This window comes from Argiope bruennichi, chromosome 4 (assembly GCF_947563725.1).
Source record: "Argiope bruennichi chromosome 4, qqArgBrue1.1, whole genome shotgun sequence".
Taxonomy (NCBI): domain Eukaryota; kingdom Metazoa; phylum Arthropoda; class Arachnida; order Araneae; family Araneidae; genus Argiope; species Argiope bruennichi.
The window spans coordinates 69,355,417-69,374,955 of NC_079154.1; the positions used below are offsets into that span (position 1 = coordinate 69,355,417).

At 27.0% G+C, this 19,539-nt stretch overlaps 1 protein-coding gene across 1 annotated transcript in view; it reads right to left on the minus strand.

The window, feature by feature from the left end:
* The window catches only part of LOC129967090 (sodium-dependent nutrient amino acid transporter 1-like), a 47,881-nt gene that overhangs the window by 13,598 nt on the left and 14,744 nt on the right, over positions 1 to 19,539 (minus strand). The window contains exons 3-9 of the mRNA XM_056081758.1: positions 8,163 to 8,319; positions 7,862 to 7,993; positions 4,689 to 4,840; positions 4,407 to 4,435; positions 3,179 to 3,314; positions 1,785 to 1,919; positions 553 to 656 (exon numbers count right to left, since the gene is read on the minus strand). Coding sequence (XP_055937733.1) covers positions 553 to 656; positions 1,785 to 1,919; positions 3,179 to 3,314; positions 4,407 to 4,435; positions 4,689 to 4,840; positions 7,862 to 7,993; positions 8,163 to 8,319 — 845 coding nt within the window. The remainder of the gene's footprint in view (positions 1 to 552; positions 657 to 1,784; positions 1,920 to 3,178; positions 3,315 to 4,406; positions 4,436 to 4,688; positions 4,841 to 7,861; positions 7,994 to 8,162; positions 8,320 to 19,539) is intronic.

Genomic DNA, 19,539 nt, shown 5'->3' on the forward strand with positions numbered 1-19,539 from the left:
AATCAGAACTGGGTATGAACTGTTTTTTTACATGGAAAAATATTAATTGCGATTTTAACAAATTATCAATTAATCGTTTGAATTGCATTACAATCATATGGAAGAAAATTTTCTATAAAAGTAGTGAGGATATCACTGTCCGGAAGAGAATAGAAAAGGGAGGGGTTTGAGTTACCACCAATGGACCTCAGGAACATACCTCCCGTGGGAGGCTTTGGTCCATGGCCAGTCATGAGCGTTAGAATTTTCCATCATCGCCTCTGCTATCACAAAGGTGGTCATTAAAATTACTCTGTATGCCCAGATAGGGCCAGGAGACCCGTTTTATAATTTACGATCTTTGAATATTGATATTTGCTATAACTATAAAATTAAATAACCTGAGAACCAGTTTCTAAAAATCTATTTTTGTACATATACGCTTTAATTTCTGTGTGATTTTTAATTTTATTTAATACTTCTTTTATAATATTACTTTTCAAATAAACCATGAAGAGTTGAATTACATTATCTTTTGCTTTTAGGGCATTCATATCACCCTTTCATACTTACCTATAGACATTATTTGTGAACTTATTGTAACTTGCAATCATGACAATATTTCCATAGCCAATAGCTAGAGAGAAAAAAGATTGTTCACAAGCTCTGTACCACACCTGCAAAGGATGGTATCAAATATAATTATAATAGCATAATATGTGAAAGAAATAAATATGAACTATACAGTTTTCACTTAATAAACTGCCAATCGTTGCAGTTATTATAATCTGAAACTGTTTTGACTCCTTTTTATAAATTTAAAAATAGCTTTTACTTGAATAATTAAAAATAAGTTAATTTTAGTTTCATGTTAGAGATTTCTTTAGTTCAAACATTGTCTCACACAATAAATAAAATTCAGCAAAGAAGAAATCTTTTCATTGTATAAATTGCCCTCTATCCATACAAAAACAGAATTGTATCTTAAATTTATGTATTTTTATTTTATTCAATCTTTTACATTACTCTGATATTATCATATACAAGGAGAAAAAAAATCAAGGGTTGATGAATTCATGAACTTTTTTTATAAAACCTTAAGAATTTAATGCTTAACGGCTTTTTAGAAAGTGGGCTAATAGACAATCAAAAAAATTCTTGACATATTACAAATGATTGATGAGTAAATATCGTTTTGACTCAGAAAAATATTTTGTGTTGGCATATGAACTAACCTTATTATTATTTCAGCATAACAAATAAAAAAATTATTTAAAGTTTTCGAAAAATTCGAAAACGTAAATAAATATTTTACTTTTCCTTCAAAGTAGTTTTTTTTTTTGTAAGACGTATTTTTACAACCCATGGATACAAAACCTGAACATTTCCGGTGCTTGTATTTACCGAAACTGAAAAATTTGGATTTCCTTCCTAATTAAGACTGAAAACTTTACATATTTTTATATTTACGGTTTTCAAATTTTCTGGATTTATTCATATTTTTAAATTCGATTCTATTTGAGTGCAGTATCTAGAATTCATAACATATGATTATTTATTTAGAATATATTCTTTCGAATTTTCCTTTTACATCACAAAGTTAATAATCTTTAAGAGTTCTGCGAATTTAAGATAATCTGGGTTGATGGCATTTTTTCGAATGCTTAAATTAAGTATTGAAGTTTCCAAAATCTGCAATGTGTAGACTAAATGCCCTTCACAAAGAAAATTTTAAATAAGGTAATTAAATGTTTAACTCATTTTCATTAGAAATAATTCTACAGTAATGACTCAAAATTTCCAACCGTGATTTCTTTGAGTTTGCTGAGCTCCGGTTTGAAGAAGAATTTGATGCCTTCGAGTGATCCTTCTTCTTGCAAAGCAACGATGAGTAAGGCAGTCAGGACAACATACGGAAATATTGCTGTGAAATAAGCCATCTGAAAATGAATATATATATATATATTAAATGAGAATTTTAAAATGATATAATAACAAAAAGACTCTATATTTTGTCTTGTTTGTTAGAAAAGGATAAATAGATGAACCATTCTTTAAAAGAGAAGTTTACTAAACGTAGTATTTCTTCTTGAATACTTCATTAAGTGAAGAAAATATACACTGAGTCCCCAAATTATTGTAACCTTCCGCTCAATACAATGTTGGACAACCTTTTACCCTTAATATTGGTAAATTACAAAGTTACTAAAAAACGGGGTAAAATTTTGTGAAATCTATGTAAAATCGATTAGGGTCATTTTTTAAAATATAGTAAACTTTGTAATTTAGCTTTCTAAAATTATGTAATTTACTATATTGGAAATATACACAGAGGAATATCTACTGATTGAAATTTAGCGATTAATTGACTTTAATTAATTTTGGATAGATAAATAGATAGATTTGACTTTAATTAATTGACTTGACGTGCAATTGACTTTAAAAAATAAGTATAAATGGGTAAAAGACTTTTTTAAACATTATCAAGAAGTTCGGCAATATATTAAATATATTCAGAGGGTGTAAAAAATAAAAATAAGTTTTAAGGTAAAATTCCATATGACTGTATTACAATTTCTTACTATAAATTGGTATGTTTTGCTGAGGCAACATTAGTAATGTCTAGGCTCAAATTTGATGTTAGTGAAATTTAAATGTTTGTCATAAATGATTTCTCATTTGGCTAATTTACTCATTTGGGAGCTCGAAAGGATATTTATGTGTGTTTGCTGTTTAATTAGATACTTGTGTTAGACACCTGATTTATAAGCATATAAATAAATTAAATTTATTTTTAACTAATTATATGTTAATCTCATTTAACTTGTTTGTATCTTTAATTCATAATTGCCTGGAGCACGTCGAACCTATTAATATGGAAATTGTTCGTAAGTTTTGCCATTTGATAGTAGAATATTGTATTTTCAGATAGTGTTACTGCGTTATTGCGGAAATTATGTCAAATTGATTTAATATTTTCATATTAACTATATAATCAGCCATTTTATTTAACAATTTCACATAAAGTAACATTTGATTAGAAGCAAATGACTGAGGGTATGTGTAATAATATATACTACAGGAGATGAATGGTATCTTAAATAAAAAAATTATACTGACAGTTAGTATCAAGAATATTGTAATTCGATAATCTCGATTTTCTACCTACATACATGCGAATAACTGGATATAATGTTACCTTTCCAAGTGAATCTGTACCTTGAACCACTGAGATATAGACTAACGTCCACGTAATCAGCAGACAAACAGCTAGCTTCCAGCTAATGTGAGTAAAGGTATCTGGGTTATCGGGATCTTCCTCCAAAACTTCATTTCTAAAAAGATAGAAATTAATGAATGTTTTATCAGTTAATGAATGTTAAATTAAAGCTTAAAATAATTTGAAATTTGCTGACTAGATAACCTATAACACATTATCAAAGTTTTATTCGTCCTATGTGGTTTCTACCTCTTACTTACTTTCTTTTTTACATAAATGAAACATAATATTTCTGAGTATTATTTTAAATATTTATTTTTATATTCTTTATGTAGATGTTTCTCAATTTCTTTTATCTTCTGTAAACCTGAAGATTAATATTTGAAGATATTATAACAGAATTATATATTTTGAAAAATTTAAAAATTGCAGCAAATATTGTCTGTTATTGAAAACAAATATTGTTTACAGCATTGAAAAAGGTTTTGTATATATTCACAAAATAAAAGTCAAAACTATAAAATTATTATTTCTAAGTTTGTTTGAAAGTAAACATTTTAAATTTTAGGGAAATTTAATTTAAACCTATCTCTTAAATTTGCTGAACAAAAATTCTTAATTCTTCTTAGTGAAAATTATCTTCTTACTAAATAAAAATTCCATTAATAATAAAATTCTTCTTTCAGAATTCAGAATTTTAATTTTTATCACTTATTAGATACTACACCTGAAATTATTAGGGGTTTTTGACCAAAACTGAATGTTTAGAAAAAATGCTTTTTGCTACTCAAAAGGAGACTTACATATTACGTTTATTTTAATAATAACTTCTGGTTCCATAATTCAAATTATTTAATGCTCTTCTGGTCTTACAATATTATCTATAAGTAAATTCAGCATTATACTTACATAAACATTCCCAAATTTATTTTCAAACTCAGGTTTAGAAAGATGAAAAATAAAATAATTGTATTTCTTTTTTCAATATATTCAGTACGTATATCTGTAATTTATCGATATCATAACTGGTGAGTTATTTTCAAATCAGTCTTTCTAATTTTTAAGAATTAAGAATAAATAAATTATACTTTATGCAAACTTAACCTTCATTCGTTGTATCTCTCCAATTTTACATTCCTGCAAGTTTATTTTAAAACAAATATTTATAAAGAAAGATATGTATAAAAAAATATTTCAATTCATTTACCTCCAAAAGTATTCAGCAGGAGTCATATTCTAAAAACAAAATATGCATTATAAACAACTCGAATATCAAATTTAAAATTGCAAATAATTATTAAAGCTGAAATGATTTTAAGAATACATTTATAATTCATAATCACGAAATAAAATATAAATCAAACGTGTTGGAAACATAAAGAAAACTATAGAAATTATATTTGAAGCTAATTATTAATTAAGTTATTATTCTAGAAATTGTCACATATTGAGAAAAACTGTGATTTATTTGCAGATAAAGAAACATTACCGATGAATTTGTTGTAAGATTTGGATAGTTGCACTCTGTCCATGGCAAACAAGTTCTCATTGATGAATATATATAAAATATACTGAGAGCCATCAGATAATTATAAAACACCACCACAAAAGAAACGGAAAGAACCTGTGCATAACCAATACCTAATTGAAATAAAAAAATCCATATAAATAATTAATTTTTAAGACATAACATAATTTGAATGAAGGCAATGATAATGAAGGTATATATATGAAGGCAAATATAATGAAGGCAAATATATGATGAAAATATGAAGGCAATGTAAAGCAATGATAAGGCAAATGAAGGCAAATATAAAAAAAAAAGTTTTTATACTTCAACTTTAACTTTCATTTAGAGATTTCAAATAGATATTATCACTTATTTCCCTTTATATAATGAAAGAAGTGATATAAAAAAATTTTAACTGATAGTTTGCTTTAATTTTTTTAAAAGGTTTATAGTTAGCATTACTTTATAAAATGAAATAACTCTAAAAGAATTTTCATAATTATAATTATATTTTAGTAATTTGACTTTTTTTAGAATTTTCTTAAAATATTTCATATAAAACTGAAAAAAATAAAAAGTGAAATCTCCGAAAGTAAATATTTAATATGTCATGAAATTTGATTTTTTTTATGTTCAAAACTATTACATTCGTTAAAAAATTTTAAAAAATAAACTTCCATTGGTTGAACAAATTATCTGACAAGGAAAAAGAATAAAAACAGAAAAACTAAGCAATAAAGCAGTTCTCCATGAACTATCAGTTTTTAATTTTCTGAAGCATTTTCTTTTTCCGAAATTCTTATGAAAACCGCTCGTCCTTGATTATCAAAGTGGTTATAATCAAATTTTTTTAAAAATTACTGAACAGATAGCTTTTTTTCTATACGTTTCTTTATATTATGCCATCTTCCTTCCTATTATGCATTCCTTGCTAAAACTACAAACTGAACAGTTGCCGTCAGTTTATTATTACATTTTTGAATTCAGTTTCTACATATTTTTAAAACGGTCTACAGCTTTCAGAATTTCAAATATCCTTTTCTTCATCATAATTTTATTTGAAAAAAAAATGCTTTGCCAGACCAAATATTTTCTGAATCGGCTTTTTTTCCTGAAATGATGAATTACGTAAAATTATTTAAAGGCAAACATTTAAGAATCATTGAAGAAAAATTGAGTTTCCTCATGCTCACTGGTCTAGTCACTGTAATATTTTATCATTCTTTTTGTTATGAAAAAATCTTTCTATTTTAAAAAGTTTTCCAAAATTCATTGAAACGTTTTCCTTAATTTTAGTTTCTTGGTTCAGGCTCTGGAATTTCTTAATTCCAAAGCTACTTTCTTAATATGGAGGGTTCTTAATATGTTTTTCAAATTTTTAAATTCTTAATTTGCTTTTTGTGTATTTTTTTATTATGAGATATAATTTACTACATATATAATGGAACAGCAATGTAAAATAAGAATATTTTAGTAAAAGTATTATTTTTAAAAAATGGCAATAATTTTCTTGTTTTGAACGAGAAAAATTCTTTTCTAAAAAATAACCCAAAAAAGTTATTTCCAAGCATGATGAACCATTTTTTTTTGAATAAAAAATTAATTTTCCAGAATATTTTACAGAATATATTTTAATTTCGGAAAAAATATTTATAAAAACATAAAATACTTTTGAACATTCTTCTTTAACTACATTTTAAAAAATGATATTTTCATTTCTTTCTGGTTCTGAAATTGAAATAAAATAAATTTCAAATTGAAATAAAACTGCAAACTTTTTTTATAATACTCTAGTAATACTCACTTTTAAAATGGTATATGACGATATTAAAAGTTTGATTGTAAAATTCAAAATTCATTTAAAATCGAAGTTTAGCCGATTTCTTTAAAATTATTTCTTATACTAGCCACCTTTGGCGACCAGCCTGTTCACCAAAGTTAATGCTCGCTAAATTATTACTGATGAGAATAAGTTTTGTTTATTTTTAGAAAATGAAACGTAATGGCATTAAAACGTAATGATTTTATATCATTTTTACTTATCACCATTTAAATATTATCAGAAACATTCAATAAAATTCTCAGAATCCTTTAATTTCAAGAGAATTATTTGAAGTCGTTATTTTGTTGTAATTGTACCTCATATTTAATTGAGTTATCACTATGTGGTTTTAGACACGTCTTTGATTTCATGCAGATATTTAAATACATTTTCTTGTATGAGTTATTGATATATATTTTAGAAAAATATCATTTTCTAATCATTCCTTGAATACAATCTTGTATCCAATCTAACACATCACAAAATGCGAGTCGCAACATAATTTTTAAAAAAATTAAGAATTTGAGTAATTATTACCTGCATTCCAATGCTTTTATCTTATATTGTATTTTTAAATTCTTTTAAATATGATGGCATAAGGCGTTTTTCTGTGCAAAAAAATTCTCATCTATTTAGAACAAGTAATAGAATTTAGAAAGTTTAAGTTATTATTTTGATATATATAATCAATAAATTCTACTGCTGAAGATAAGCGATAGTTTGAATTAAATGTAAATTTACACTTCTTCTTTATTTTATTGATTATAAAAAGTTACATTATATTCGATAGCGTTATTTTGTGTCAAAAATAACTTTAAAAAATACAGAAAGTGCAGATGAAAATCTTGTACCTTTATGATAAAGTATAATTATTTCACCTCTTTTGTATATTAAATCGTTTTGAAATTTTGAACAAAATCGTATTCCGGCCATTTAGTCTTCAGAAACTTTTTTTCCAATCCATAAAGTAAATGAATGCACGTAAGATTATTTGGTGAAATTCTTCTTTTTACTGGTAATATTCATTGAAGTAATTCTCCTGAGTTCTTTTATGTTATTGTAAACTGAGATAAAAACGCATGACTCACTGCTGAAAATAGGAAAAGCACTGTGCAAATAAGCACTGTAGAGCTACTTTGCACATTTTTATAGAAAAAATAAAAAGCCACTTTGATTTTTCCCATCCTGTAACACCTGTTTCCGAAAATCTGCACTCAAAAGACTAGAACTCATCTAATGCAAAATAGCACTCATATATAATATGAATAAAAACTTTAACGTTGAATTCTTTAAAAAGTGAATAAAAATTGATTGTAGGCTGTGATTGTACCTTTGAAAGCAGGAACAACTCGCCATAATTTGATTGGGCCTTGGCTGGAAAATTGTCCTAGAATGAGTTCTAAATAATACAAGGGTCTCCCAATTATCACCAATAAGAGGAGATAAGGTATCAGGAAGGCACCTGGAAATATTTCAGTTTGTATTTTTGAACAAATAGTAAGGAATGAAAATTTTGAAATTGGCAGAAGACAATAAGATCTCCCATTTGCATATTATAAAATTTAATATTTTATGTAAATCTTTAATGCTAAATTTTTTTTTTCAATTCTTATAAATTTTTATAGGCTGACCTCCTCCATTGTTGTATGCGACGTTAGGAAATCTCCACACATTCCCTAAGCCCACCGACATAGAAATGCACAGCAGGAGACTTTGAATACTTTTACCCCATTTGCCACGTGTGGGCACATCCTCCTCTTTTTCCGATTTACTAGCTCCTCTCTCTGCCTATCACAAACAAAAAAGAAAGATAGTTCATTGATTAATCATACCTACAGCTCATTTTTGTCACAATCATATATTTTACATCATTTATTTGTTTATTAAATAAAGGAAAATTCTGCAAAAAATGTATTAATAAGCATCTAAATACCATCTGATTGAATAAAAATAATATTCCCTTTTTTGAATGATACTTTTTTATCATTTATTTTATGTCAGTGTCTTAATATTAAAAAGAAATCAATTATGATGATTTAATCGACAAAATGAATTTCCAAAAATATAATTTATTGGAATATCATTCAAAATTTTATGCAATTTCAAAGTTAAACCACATTAACGTAACCATATTAAAAACAACACAATCAGGCAATCGCACATTTATAGTAAAACTAAACAATATTAGTTTAAATTTCAGTTCATTTCATTCCAATATCTTCCACAATGGTCTCTTCAGAGTTTTGTTCTGTTTATTCTATGTTAAATTTTTAATTCAATTCATAAATTTAAACAAAGCAAACTGACTAGCATAATATAAAACAACGAAATTTTTTCTCAAATTTCTTCATGTTTAACCCTGTTCTTCTATTTGGATCAATTTGACGTGTAACTGTTCTGAGCTGCTGCTTGGAAATAATATCATCACTTTATATTATAGATATTTTCTAACTTTTTTAATGACGGTAAGGAAATAATGATGTTGAACGAATTTTGTTAATGACAAAAACGATCAATCAAAACCATTTTGGGTTCATTTGACTCAAAACGGTTCTTAACGGCTGATGGGAACATTGTCATCTATAGATATTTTGTGGCTTTATTAGTGATCTTTAAGAAATAATGTTGTTGAACGAATTTTGTTAATGGAGAGAAGGACTTTCTTGTATTTATATATTTTCTACAATTTTTCTCAAATCTTATCAATATATCAATTGGATCAATATGACGCATTATTGCTTTCTCTTAACAGCACTTCTATTGCAAATCACTAATTTAACTAGAAGGGATAAAAATAAATTCCTACAAATTATTCGCTATTATAATAAATCAATTTATTGAGTTAGTATATCCTATAAGTTAACTGATATTCGAGAAATTTGAGAAAAATGCTTAGAAATTTAATCAAAGCTTTTTTCTCCATATAAAAAGTTACAGTGGAAGAACAATTACTTCCTTTTGTGACTGGTGAACTGTATATATCAAATAAAGCATCCGAATTTGAAATTAAAATATTGATTTTGTGATAAAACTTTAATTATTTTCTAAAGACACAAATTCATAATGGAGTAGATTCTTAGTCAAAAATAAAAAAATCAAGGCATACGATCTGTAAAGGATCTAATGTATAATTTTAGAGAGCACAATGGCACATCTGCAAACAGAACAGCAGAGTTAAATCAAAATTTGCATTCTCTCATACACAAACATTTACTTTAACATCGAGTCAACGTTTCAACCCGAACATTATAATGTATCATGAATAAGAACACAAGAACAAAGCTGCCAGAACTTAGTAACAGAATTCTGAAAGAAATTTTACACTTTTAAATAACGTGACAAACGATTTCTTCTTATACTTCATCAGAATCAAAAAAATCAATAATTTTTGCTCACTAAAGAACTTATTTCTGAGTATAAAAAATAAAATAGGAATCTGATTTAATGATTTTTCTGGTTTCTTTTTTAAGGAATTTTTTACTTCAGTAATTATTTGTTAATTTTTTATTACTGATTTCAGATTTATTTTATATAACTCCAGGAAAGTCACTATATATAAATAAATGTTTAAATTATTTTATTTGTAGATAGCTACTAACAAATCTCAGATATCTAAATTCGTACAAATAAAATTTTCTAAGGATATTTATGCATACATTTATTCTGCATCAAACATCACTGATATTGAGTATATTATTAGCGGATTCATTTTACTCTTTTGTTTTCTTGAATTTCAAATTTCGTAATGAATTGGCGTAACTTGATCTTTCATATAGGAAAGGCTTGTTAGTTCATTATTAAAGATCTGTTTGCATAAAACTGATGTCTGATTTCGTATCATAGTTGATCTTGACCTATTTATAAAAGACAAGCCAACACATATTTGAATGTCAGGAATTTTTAAACTGATTTTATGCATTCAAGTGCTGAACACAAATAGATTGTTGTTTGTTCGTCAGCCCTTGTCTGTAAGATAAGAAATAAGGAATGTTTATGTTTACATAGGAAATTGATCTTAAGATATAAGGCAAATTACAAATTCTTCCCTTAATAAACTTTGTAAATCATTTTACAAAGTTTATACAAATACAGCAATAAGGCTATAAATCTATAATAAATTAACTAAAAATAAAAAAATAACAAAAAGAATTGTGATTTTGTTCCACTTTGAAAATATTATAATTAATTATAAATTTCGCCCAGGTTAGTGGATTAAATAGACTTAAACTATTCCGGCAAAATAGAGCGTTCTGACCGACCGTTGGCCTGCATATTCAAATGTATGTAAATACAATAACTTAAAAACTCAAAGATTTAGACAAATGCAATTTTGCATGTGATCCTGGTATCTTAATTATAGATCTGCATCAAAAAAATTTTAATCAATTAAAAATACGATATGCTTAATGCTTATTAAGGTTTGTTCACTATAATAATAACCCAGAAAAGTCAATGGCAACTCTAACATTCTACTCAAGGGACGGGAAGTAGGAAACACTTCGTTTATGTTGTAACTAGGGATTGCAATACCGGACCAAAATTTCAATACCGGTATTCGGTATTTTTAAAATCTTAATACCGGGATACCGGTTTTAATACCGGTATTAAAAATTTTAGAAAAAGAAAGAAAACACAGGTGTTTTTTTTGTTTTATTTACCAGTTTTGTTATAGAGTGTAAATGTCACAAAAAATAATTTATAACTTATAAATTATAACAGTATATAATTACAAAAAAGTAAAGAAACATCTTATTTATTTAAATCACAAAAAAAGTGTAAATATCACTATTCAGTCTGTGGCACTATTACAAAGTTTTGAAATGTGATCTTAAAAAACATAATGCATCCATTGTACTGTCATTAAGCTTGAAAAGTAATTTTGTGTAAAAATTACCAGCTGTCGTAAACGCTCTTTCGGCATCTACGCTAGTTGGTGGTACTGTTAGCAATGCGCGATATATTTCCAAGTATTTATCTCTAAATCCCTTATCTTCAAATAAAATAAATCGATTTCTCGTCGGATGATTTTGGATATAGCTGATTTCTGTATTGTATTTTGGTTCGTTTAAATTTTTTTTATTTATCGCTAATTCTAATTTTTGTTCAAGACACAATTCCTTTTCACTATCGATAGTAGTGACATCATAATCTTCGATAATTGAACCGAATTCTTCTGAATGTGAATAGGTTTGTGGGTAAAAAATTTTAAGAAAATTTACTATAAACTTAATCAGATTTGAATTATTTTCTTTTCTTCTTTTTCATTTTCATTTTTAAAATCCTTATAATTATGTAAATACCAAAAGACATTTTCTATTTCGGTATGCCTATCTTCTGTGCGATTTTTCAATGTAATATATAATTCTTCAGGTAGTGATGTGTGCTGTTCTTTCAATGACTGCAACGTGAAATTTATTGTTGCATTAGCTGTTTATAAATTAGAATCTCTCCGACATAATGCCTCAATCGTCAGTTTTATTGGAAGTAGAGCTGATATAGTTCTGGATATTAAGTCGAATTCACTATCTGAAAAATTAATTTACAGGTTTAAGTCGATTATTGCTTTTGGATTGGATTTCTCAGTTTCAAAAATCGTTCCATCATTAGGAGCAAACTGTTCCAACGTGTTTTAGAATCTATTAACATATATTCTGTTTTATTTTCAGTTAGTATATATTTTAGTAATGTGTCATTTTTTATAGGGGAACGTTTAAATATCTGAACAATTTTTCGAACTTCCTATAAATTATAGGAAGCATTTCTTGATAGGTTAATATTTCATCCTCATTAGAAATATCTTCTTCAACAATTACATTGTCATTATCTTCATTGTCAATATCACTCTCACTCTTACACTTTTCAAAGTTGGAATCCGAAATTTCTATATCCACAGTATTTGGATTCTTCTGTTCTTTATTTTTTTGCTATAATACATCTATAACTCCTAAACTTTTTTCATAATTGTTGCTCCATCAGTCGTTATGGTTACAATATTTTCTTTCAGGGATAATCCATGTTTCGCTAATATAGATTTAAACAATTAATTAAGCCATTAATTAGCTAATTAATTTCGCCCGTTAGGGAGACTTGAAAACAAAAACGTTTACTATTTTGCTATGTTTCGCGATATCTGAACAGATAGTGGAGACAATTTTAAAAATTTCTAGTAAATACCGAAAAACCGGTATTTAAACTTGTGAATACCGGTATTACGAAATTGTACAAATGGCTCGAAATACCGGTATTCGGTATCCTATACCGGTATTGCAATCCCTAGTTGTAACCTTTCGCCTTGCCGCGAGCTCCAATTTGAAGGGTAATAAAAAATTTGCGTAATCGTGATTACATATTACTGTGACCTTTTCAAAAATTTATAATTTTTATGCTGGTGGGGGTCTGCTGGTCTTTATTAGGGTATACACGAAAAAATTTCAGTAAGCCTATTTCCTCTGATTTTTGAGAGTGGTGTATTCGCAATATACTGCATAATGTACAAATGGTGTACAATGGCAAATCGCGATGTCCAATTGATGTACAATGGCATATCGTTAAGAACAAATGATGTACAATAACAACCGCTATGTACAAATGATGTACAATGACAAATCATTATGTCCAATTGATGTACAATGGCATATCGAGGCCGCGGTGGCCTGGTGGTAAGGTCTCGGCTTCGGAGCCGGAGGGTTTCAGGTCCGAGACCCGATTCCACCGAAAAACCGTCGTGTAAGGGGGTCTGTTGTACGTTAAATCCGTCCTGACCAAACGTCCTCCCGCTGTTGTGGTGTGGTGTGGAGAGGGGGAGCCAGCTCAGGTGTCGTCCTCGTCATCTGACTACGGTTCAAAATTACGAGATTCGTTCCAAAACAGCCCTAGTGTTGCTTCAAACTAGGGATTGCAATACCGGTATACCGGGATACCGAATACCGGTATTTCGAGCCATTTGTACAATTTCGTAATACCGGTATTCACAAGTTTAAATACCGGTTTTTCGGTATTTACTAGAAATTTTTAAAATTGTCTCCACTATCTGTTCAGATATCGCGAAACATAGCAAAATAGTAAACGTTTTTGTTTTCAAGTCTCCCTAACGGGCGAAATTAATTAGCTAATTAATGGCTTAATTAATTGCTTAAATCTATATTAGCGAAACATGGATTATCCCTGAAAGAAAATATTGTAACCATAACGACTGATGGAGCAACAATTATGAAAAAAGTTTAGGAGTTATAGATGTATTATAGCAAAAAAATAAAGAACAGAAGAATCCAAATACTGTGGATATAGAAATTTCGGATTCCAACTTTGAAAAGTGTAAGAGTGAGAGTGATATTGACAATGAAGATAATGACAATGTAATTGTTGAAGAAGATATTTCTAATGAGGATGAAATATTAACCTATCAAGAAATGCTTCCTATAATTTATAGGAAGTTCGAAAAATTGTTCAGATATTTAAACGTTCCCCTATAAAAAATGACACATTACTAAAATATATACTAACTGAAAATAAAACAGAATATATGTTAATAGATTCTAAAACACGTTGGAACAGTTTGCTCCTAATGATGGAACGATTTTTGAAACTGAGAAATCCAATCCAAAAGCAATAATCGACTTAAACCTGTAAATTAATTTTTCAGATAGTGAATTCGACTTAATATCCAGAACTATATCAGCTCTACTTCCAATAAAACTGACGATTGAGGCATTATGTCGGAGAGATTCTAATTTATAAACAGCTAATGCAACAATAAATTTCACGTTGCAGTCATTGAAAGAACAGCACACATCACTACCTGAAGAATTATATATTACATTGAAAAATCGCACAGAAGATAGGCATACCGAAATAGAAAATGTCTTTTGGTATTTACATAATTATAAGGATTTTAAAAATGAAAATGAAAAAGAAGAAAAGAAAATAATTCAAATCTGATTAAGTTTATAGTAAATTTTCTTAAAATTTTTTACCCACAAACCTATTCACATTCAGAAGAATTCGGTTCAATTATCGAAGATTATGATGTCACTACTATCGATAGTGAAAAGGAATTGTGTCTTGAACAAAAATTAGAATTAGCGATAAATAAAAAAAATTTAAACGAACCAAAATACAATACAGAAATCAGCTATATCCAAAATCATCCGACGAGAAATCGATTTATTTTATTTGAAGATAAGGGATTTAGAGATAAATACTTGGAAATATATCGCGCATTGCTAACAGTACTACCAACTAGCGTAGATGCCGAAAGAGCGTTTACGACAGCTGGTAATTTTTACACAAAATTACTTTTCAAGCTTAATGACAGTACAATGGATGCATTATGTTTTTTAAGATCACATTTCAAAACTTTGTAATAGTGCCACAGACTGAATAGTGATATTTACACTTTTTTTGTGATTTAAATAAATAAGATGTTTCTTTACTTTTTTGTAATTATATACTGTTATAATTTATAAGTTATAAATTATTTTTTGTGACATTTACACTCTATAACAAAACTGGTAAATAAAACAAAAAAAACACCTGTGTTTTCTTTCTTTTTCTAAAATTTTTAATACCGGTATTAAAACCGGTATCCCGGTATTAAGATTTTAAAAATACCGAATACCGGTATTGAAATTTTGGTCCGGTATTGCAATCCCTACTTCAAACGGGACGTTAATATAACTATAACTAAAACTAAAACAATGGCATATCGCTAAGAACAAATTATGTAAAATAACAAACCGCTATGTACAAATGATGTACAATGGCAATTCGCAATGTACAAATGATGCTGAATGAGAAATCGCAATGCATAAATGATGTACAATTGCAAATCGCAAAGTACAAATGATAACAAATTTCCCTTTTAAATAAATTTCCCCATTACCAACAGGTTAGTTCACCTGTCGTACAACTAAAAACAATTTAAATTAATTTTGTCCTCACGCTGTATTAATAAATTTTTCTCTTAATCATCTGTGGCATAAATTTATCCTTTTTACTCATTTTATGTGTGAAGGCTATAATTTTAAATAATAAGAGAAGATAATATTTGCTGTACAGTAATTGTACAGGAGACCTAACATTAACCTCGATCTTCTCACTCTTTTTATTTCCTCGTTAAAATAACTGGTTTATGAGTACACGCGATTTCAAGCTTGTCATCAAGAAATTACTTTATATTTCAAATCATAACTGTCCAGTTTTTATCGGAACCTGTAATTTTGATAAGCTTTAAAGGCCATGCCACTTCACATATTTTCACATTTATTCCTAAAAGAACAGTGCCTCACCGGTACAGATATTTCAATAAACCGTTTTATGGTTGAGATAAAACTAGATTTGTTGTTTCTTACTTGAATTTAGTTACAAACTGTTTAGAAAAATGGGTAGAAAATAACAAAAGGGCTATGCTCATTTTTTTGCTTAAAATTTTAGAGTGATAGATTTTGTATACATCTTAATTAATTAAGTTTTCGCACATCTAAAAATTATCAAGGGAATTAGGTTTCAGTAAAGGTAATAATTTGGAATAATTATGAAATAATAAATATTATAAATTGATAGAAGACTTCAAAATATAAACCTTCTAACTTCTTTATAGTTATGAAAATTAAAATCTTGGGAGAAAAAAATGAAGTTGCCATTATTTTTAGAGAAAATCGATAATATCGCACTTCGAATTTAAGAAGGAGTCTGATGGAATTTCTTATTTAATTTTATTTTTAATCAAATATTGAATAAAATAAAGCAACATGGCTTCAGTGCAAAAGAAAATGCACAAAAATCAATTCATAGGTTCGTTTTCACTGAATATTCAAATTCGCTAACCTCACTTTATTTCATCACTTTTTTGCATAAATTGCATAGTGTGGTGGAGTAAATTAATCATTTTTCGCCAAAAATTGGCTTTACAAGTTTTATCTAAAAATAGCAGCATTTCTGAAGATTGAATCACGTATGGTTGGTGGCTAGTGTATAAAGGTTTGAAGTAAATAAAAAAATAATAATAAATTGAAAAAAAGTTTGTTGTAATAAATTGAAATATTCGATTTAACGGCATAGCTGTTGAAGTGTGTAGGAGAGATAAAGAAATTATGCATATTTTTTTGATAAACTTTTTCAAATATGATTAATTTTTTTCTTCCATGGAATTAATTGATAACTTCAAAAGAGATTGAATCTGCAATACGATGTGTAGTGTAATTGAGAACACTTCTTTCGTTTCACCTTTGATTAAAAAAGTGCTATTTTAGAAAGGCGGGGAAGCGCTGCAAAAATGACATAACCTTTGACCAAAATAGCAAAATGTTAATTGGATTTAAGGGAAAGATTAATTTTTTTAAAAAAAATTTCTAAAATCCACTTACAGCTTTTTTAGATGTAATTTATTTCTTTAAATTATTTTGAGATTTTTCAGCCCACCAGTTTGATCACACTGAAGCTTAAGTTTCAAACATTTTTCTTTCTATTTAATATTATGATAAAAGTTAAAAGTAAATTAAAATTTGTTTTAGAAGTTATTTCATTTCTTTTTAAAATTTCTCAAGTGAAAAAAAGCAATAAGATCAGCATTTGGGAACTTGAACATGTTCATTGCTTGAGACGTTTGTTAACGTTACCTGAATTATTATTAAAAAGAGAATCCTTAATTTTTTTTGTCCTTTTGAATAAAATCAAGGATTTTTTTTTTACAAAAATGAATTACTCTGCAGCTCTATTTTTGTGTAATTGACAAATTCCTTGATTAACTTCTAACTGTTGAATCATATTTAGTAAAATAAAAACAAATTTTTGTTTTATCACTAATATTTCACTAGTTTTGCGGCTACGATCTTTTTAAATCGTTTCTTCTCTGCTCTTCTCTTTTCTTTCTGCTTTTTAAATCGTTTATTCTCTGCTTCTTCCACTTTCATAAATGCTTAATCTGATTTGTTTTCGAATGAATATTTTATGGTTTTAAACAGCATTGTTTTTTAAATGTCAACAAATTTATATTTCATTTTAATACCTCATTTAAATTTTATACAGTATATAGACTGGAAAAAGTTTGCATTGCTTAATGTTAAATAAATAGAAAGTCTTTAAAAAATATATAGGTATTATCTAGTGTATAGAGATAATTGGAAACAAAGAAATTTTAGAATTCTCTTCAGTAAATAAATAGATAATAAGAATTGAATGAAGTTGATTGAAGGGTATGATAAATATAATATGATAAGTATGAATATGATAATATAAAGATAAATATAATCACCCAGAAAAGAAATTGTGTGATTTTAAAAGCATTATTTTACTTGGCATTGCTTTATATGTATGCATAATATTGATTTGCTCTACTGGTACATTTTATTGATATGTACAAATGATAAGTTCATTGCTTTATTGATCCTAAAAAATTATACATATAGTTATACAAACAAGTAATTTTTATTTGATGATAATATTAATTTCAGAAAAATATCTTCTAATATTTTCTGCAGGTAAATTGCGTATATTTTTTAATCTTTTTTTTTAAATCCTGATTTCCACCGCGTTCAGGGCTGCTGGTAGAATTTATACATACTATTTTATTAAAATAATAATTTTTTCTAGTTAAAGAATAACAATTGTTTCAAATCATCAAAGATTGTTAAATAATGCATTTTCGAATCCATTAATATTTTTCATATTATTAAATATTTTTAATGTAATAAATTTATTTTATATTATCAAGAAAATAAATAAACCACTCGTGATTTTAGCATTCAGTTTAATAACTCGCACATGGAGTTAGCCAAAAGAAATAGTTTTTATTATTATTTTGTGTGTTTGTGTGTGCTTTTATTGAAACAAAAAAAATAACGATTGATAAAATCTTCTCTTTCTCAGATCTGTTTACGAATTTTTTTTATTCTGTGCATTAGTTTTAGCTACGTATGCCTCTTCCAAACAGGAAAAGATAATTTATAACCTCATTATAAATAATTTTAATTCATTGTATAGGAAACTAGAATTTTAACAAAATTATTCATATAAAATATAATTTCGTAAACATTAAAACGGCTAAAAGATTTTTTTTTTCAACATTATCTAATGAAGTAAAAATATAATTTAATGGTGAAATAAGTGTGAATATTTTTACTATAACTTACATAAATATTTACGATTCAAGTATTTTTAGTGGTATGTAAGCATACTTGACCAAAATATAGTGATTTTTTTTTCTCAATTCGATTATTTTCTGTGGTAGACATTATTTGGATTATTTCTTTACCTAACAGGCTTAACAATCTAAGAAGACTTAATTTATTCGAATTATTCTCATAAGAGGAAAAGAACTCTTTAAAACATTCTTAATTCAGTTCTTGTATAGAAAAATTAAGTCAATCCTTTCCAATTTTATCTGGTTAAAAAATAATTTGATGTATTTTTATTGTATTATTGAATAGAATATTTTATAATAAAATTAATTTTGCTTCTCTCCTTGAATAACAGAAATATATTTTCAATATTTCCAGAAGTAAAGGAAAAGTATGTTTAAGTACTTCAACACAGAAAGAACATTTTATTTATTCAGGTAATTCGAAAAAAAGAGAGAGAGAGAGAAATAGAAACTTCTGAAGAATTGCAATTTACATAATTAGTTCTAAAAGTAAATATGTCTAAATTTTTAAAAATCCACAGCATAATTTTTTTAAAATATCAAAAATTATTCAGCTATTATATATGATCAATAAACTACCAAGAATTAATAAGTTATGATTTATGATTAATAAACTATTAATACAATTAAATATATTTTTTACAAATACAAATTTTTAAAAACTATAACGATATATTTTTAGATATGTAATGCATTTATTGCACTTAAGTTGCATGATGTTGTTGCACTTAAGGCTTATTTTTTTTAGCTGAAATTTGAAACACAAAATACAACAATAAATTTTGAGAGACTGCAACTGCACTTAAATGTATAGGATTACTATTTAATTCTTAATCTAAAAAAAGAATAAATATAACTATATTCGAAAT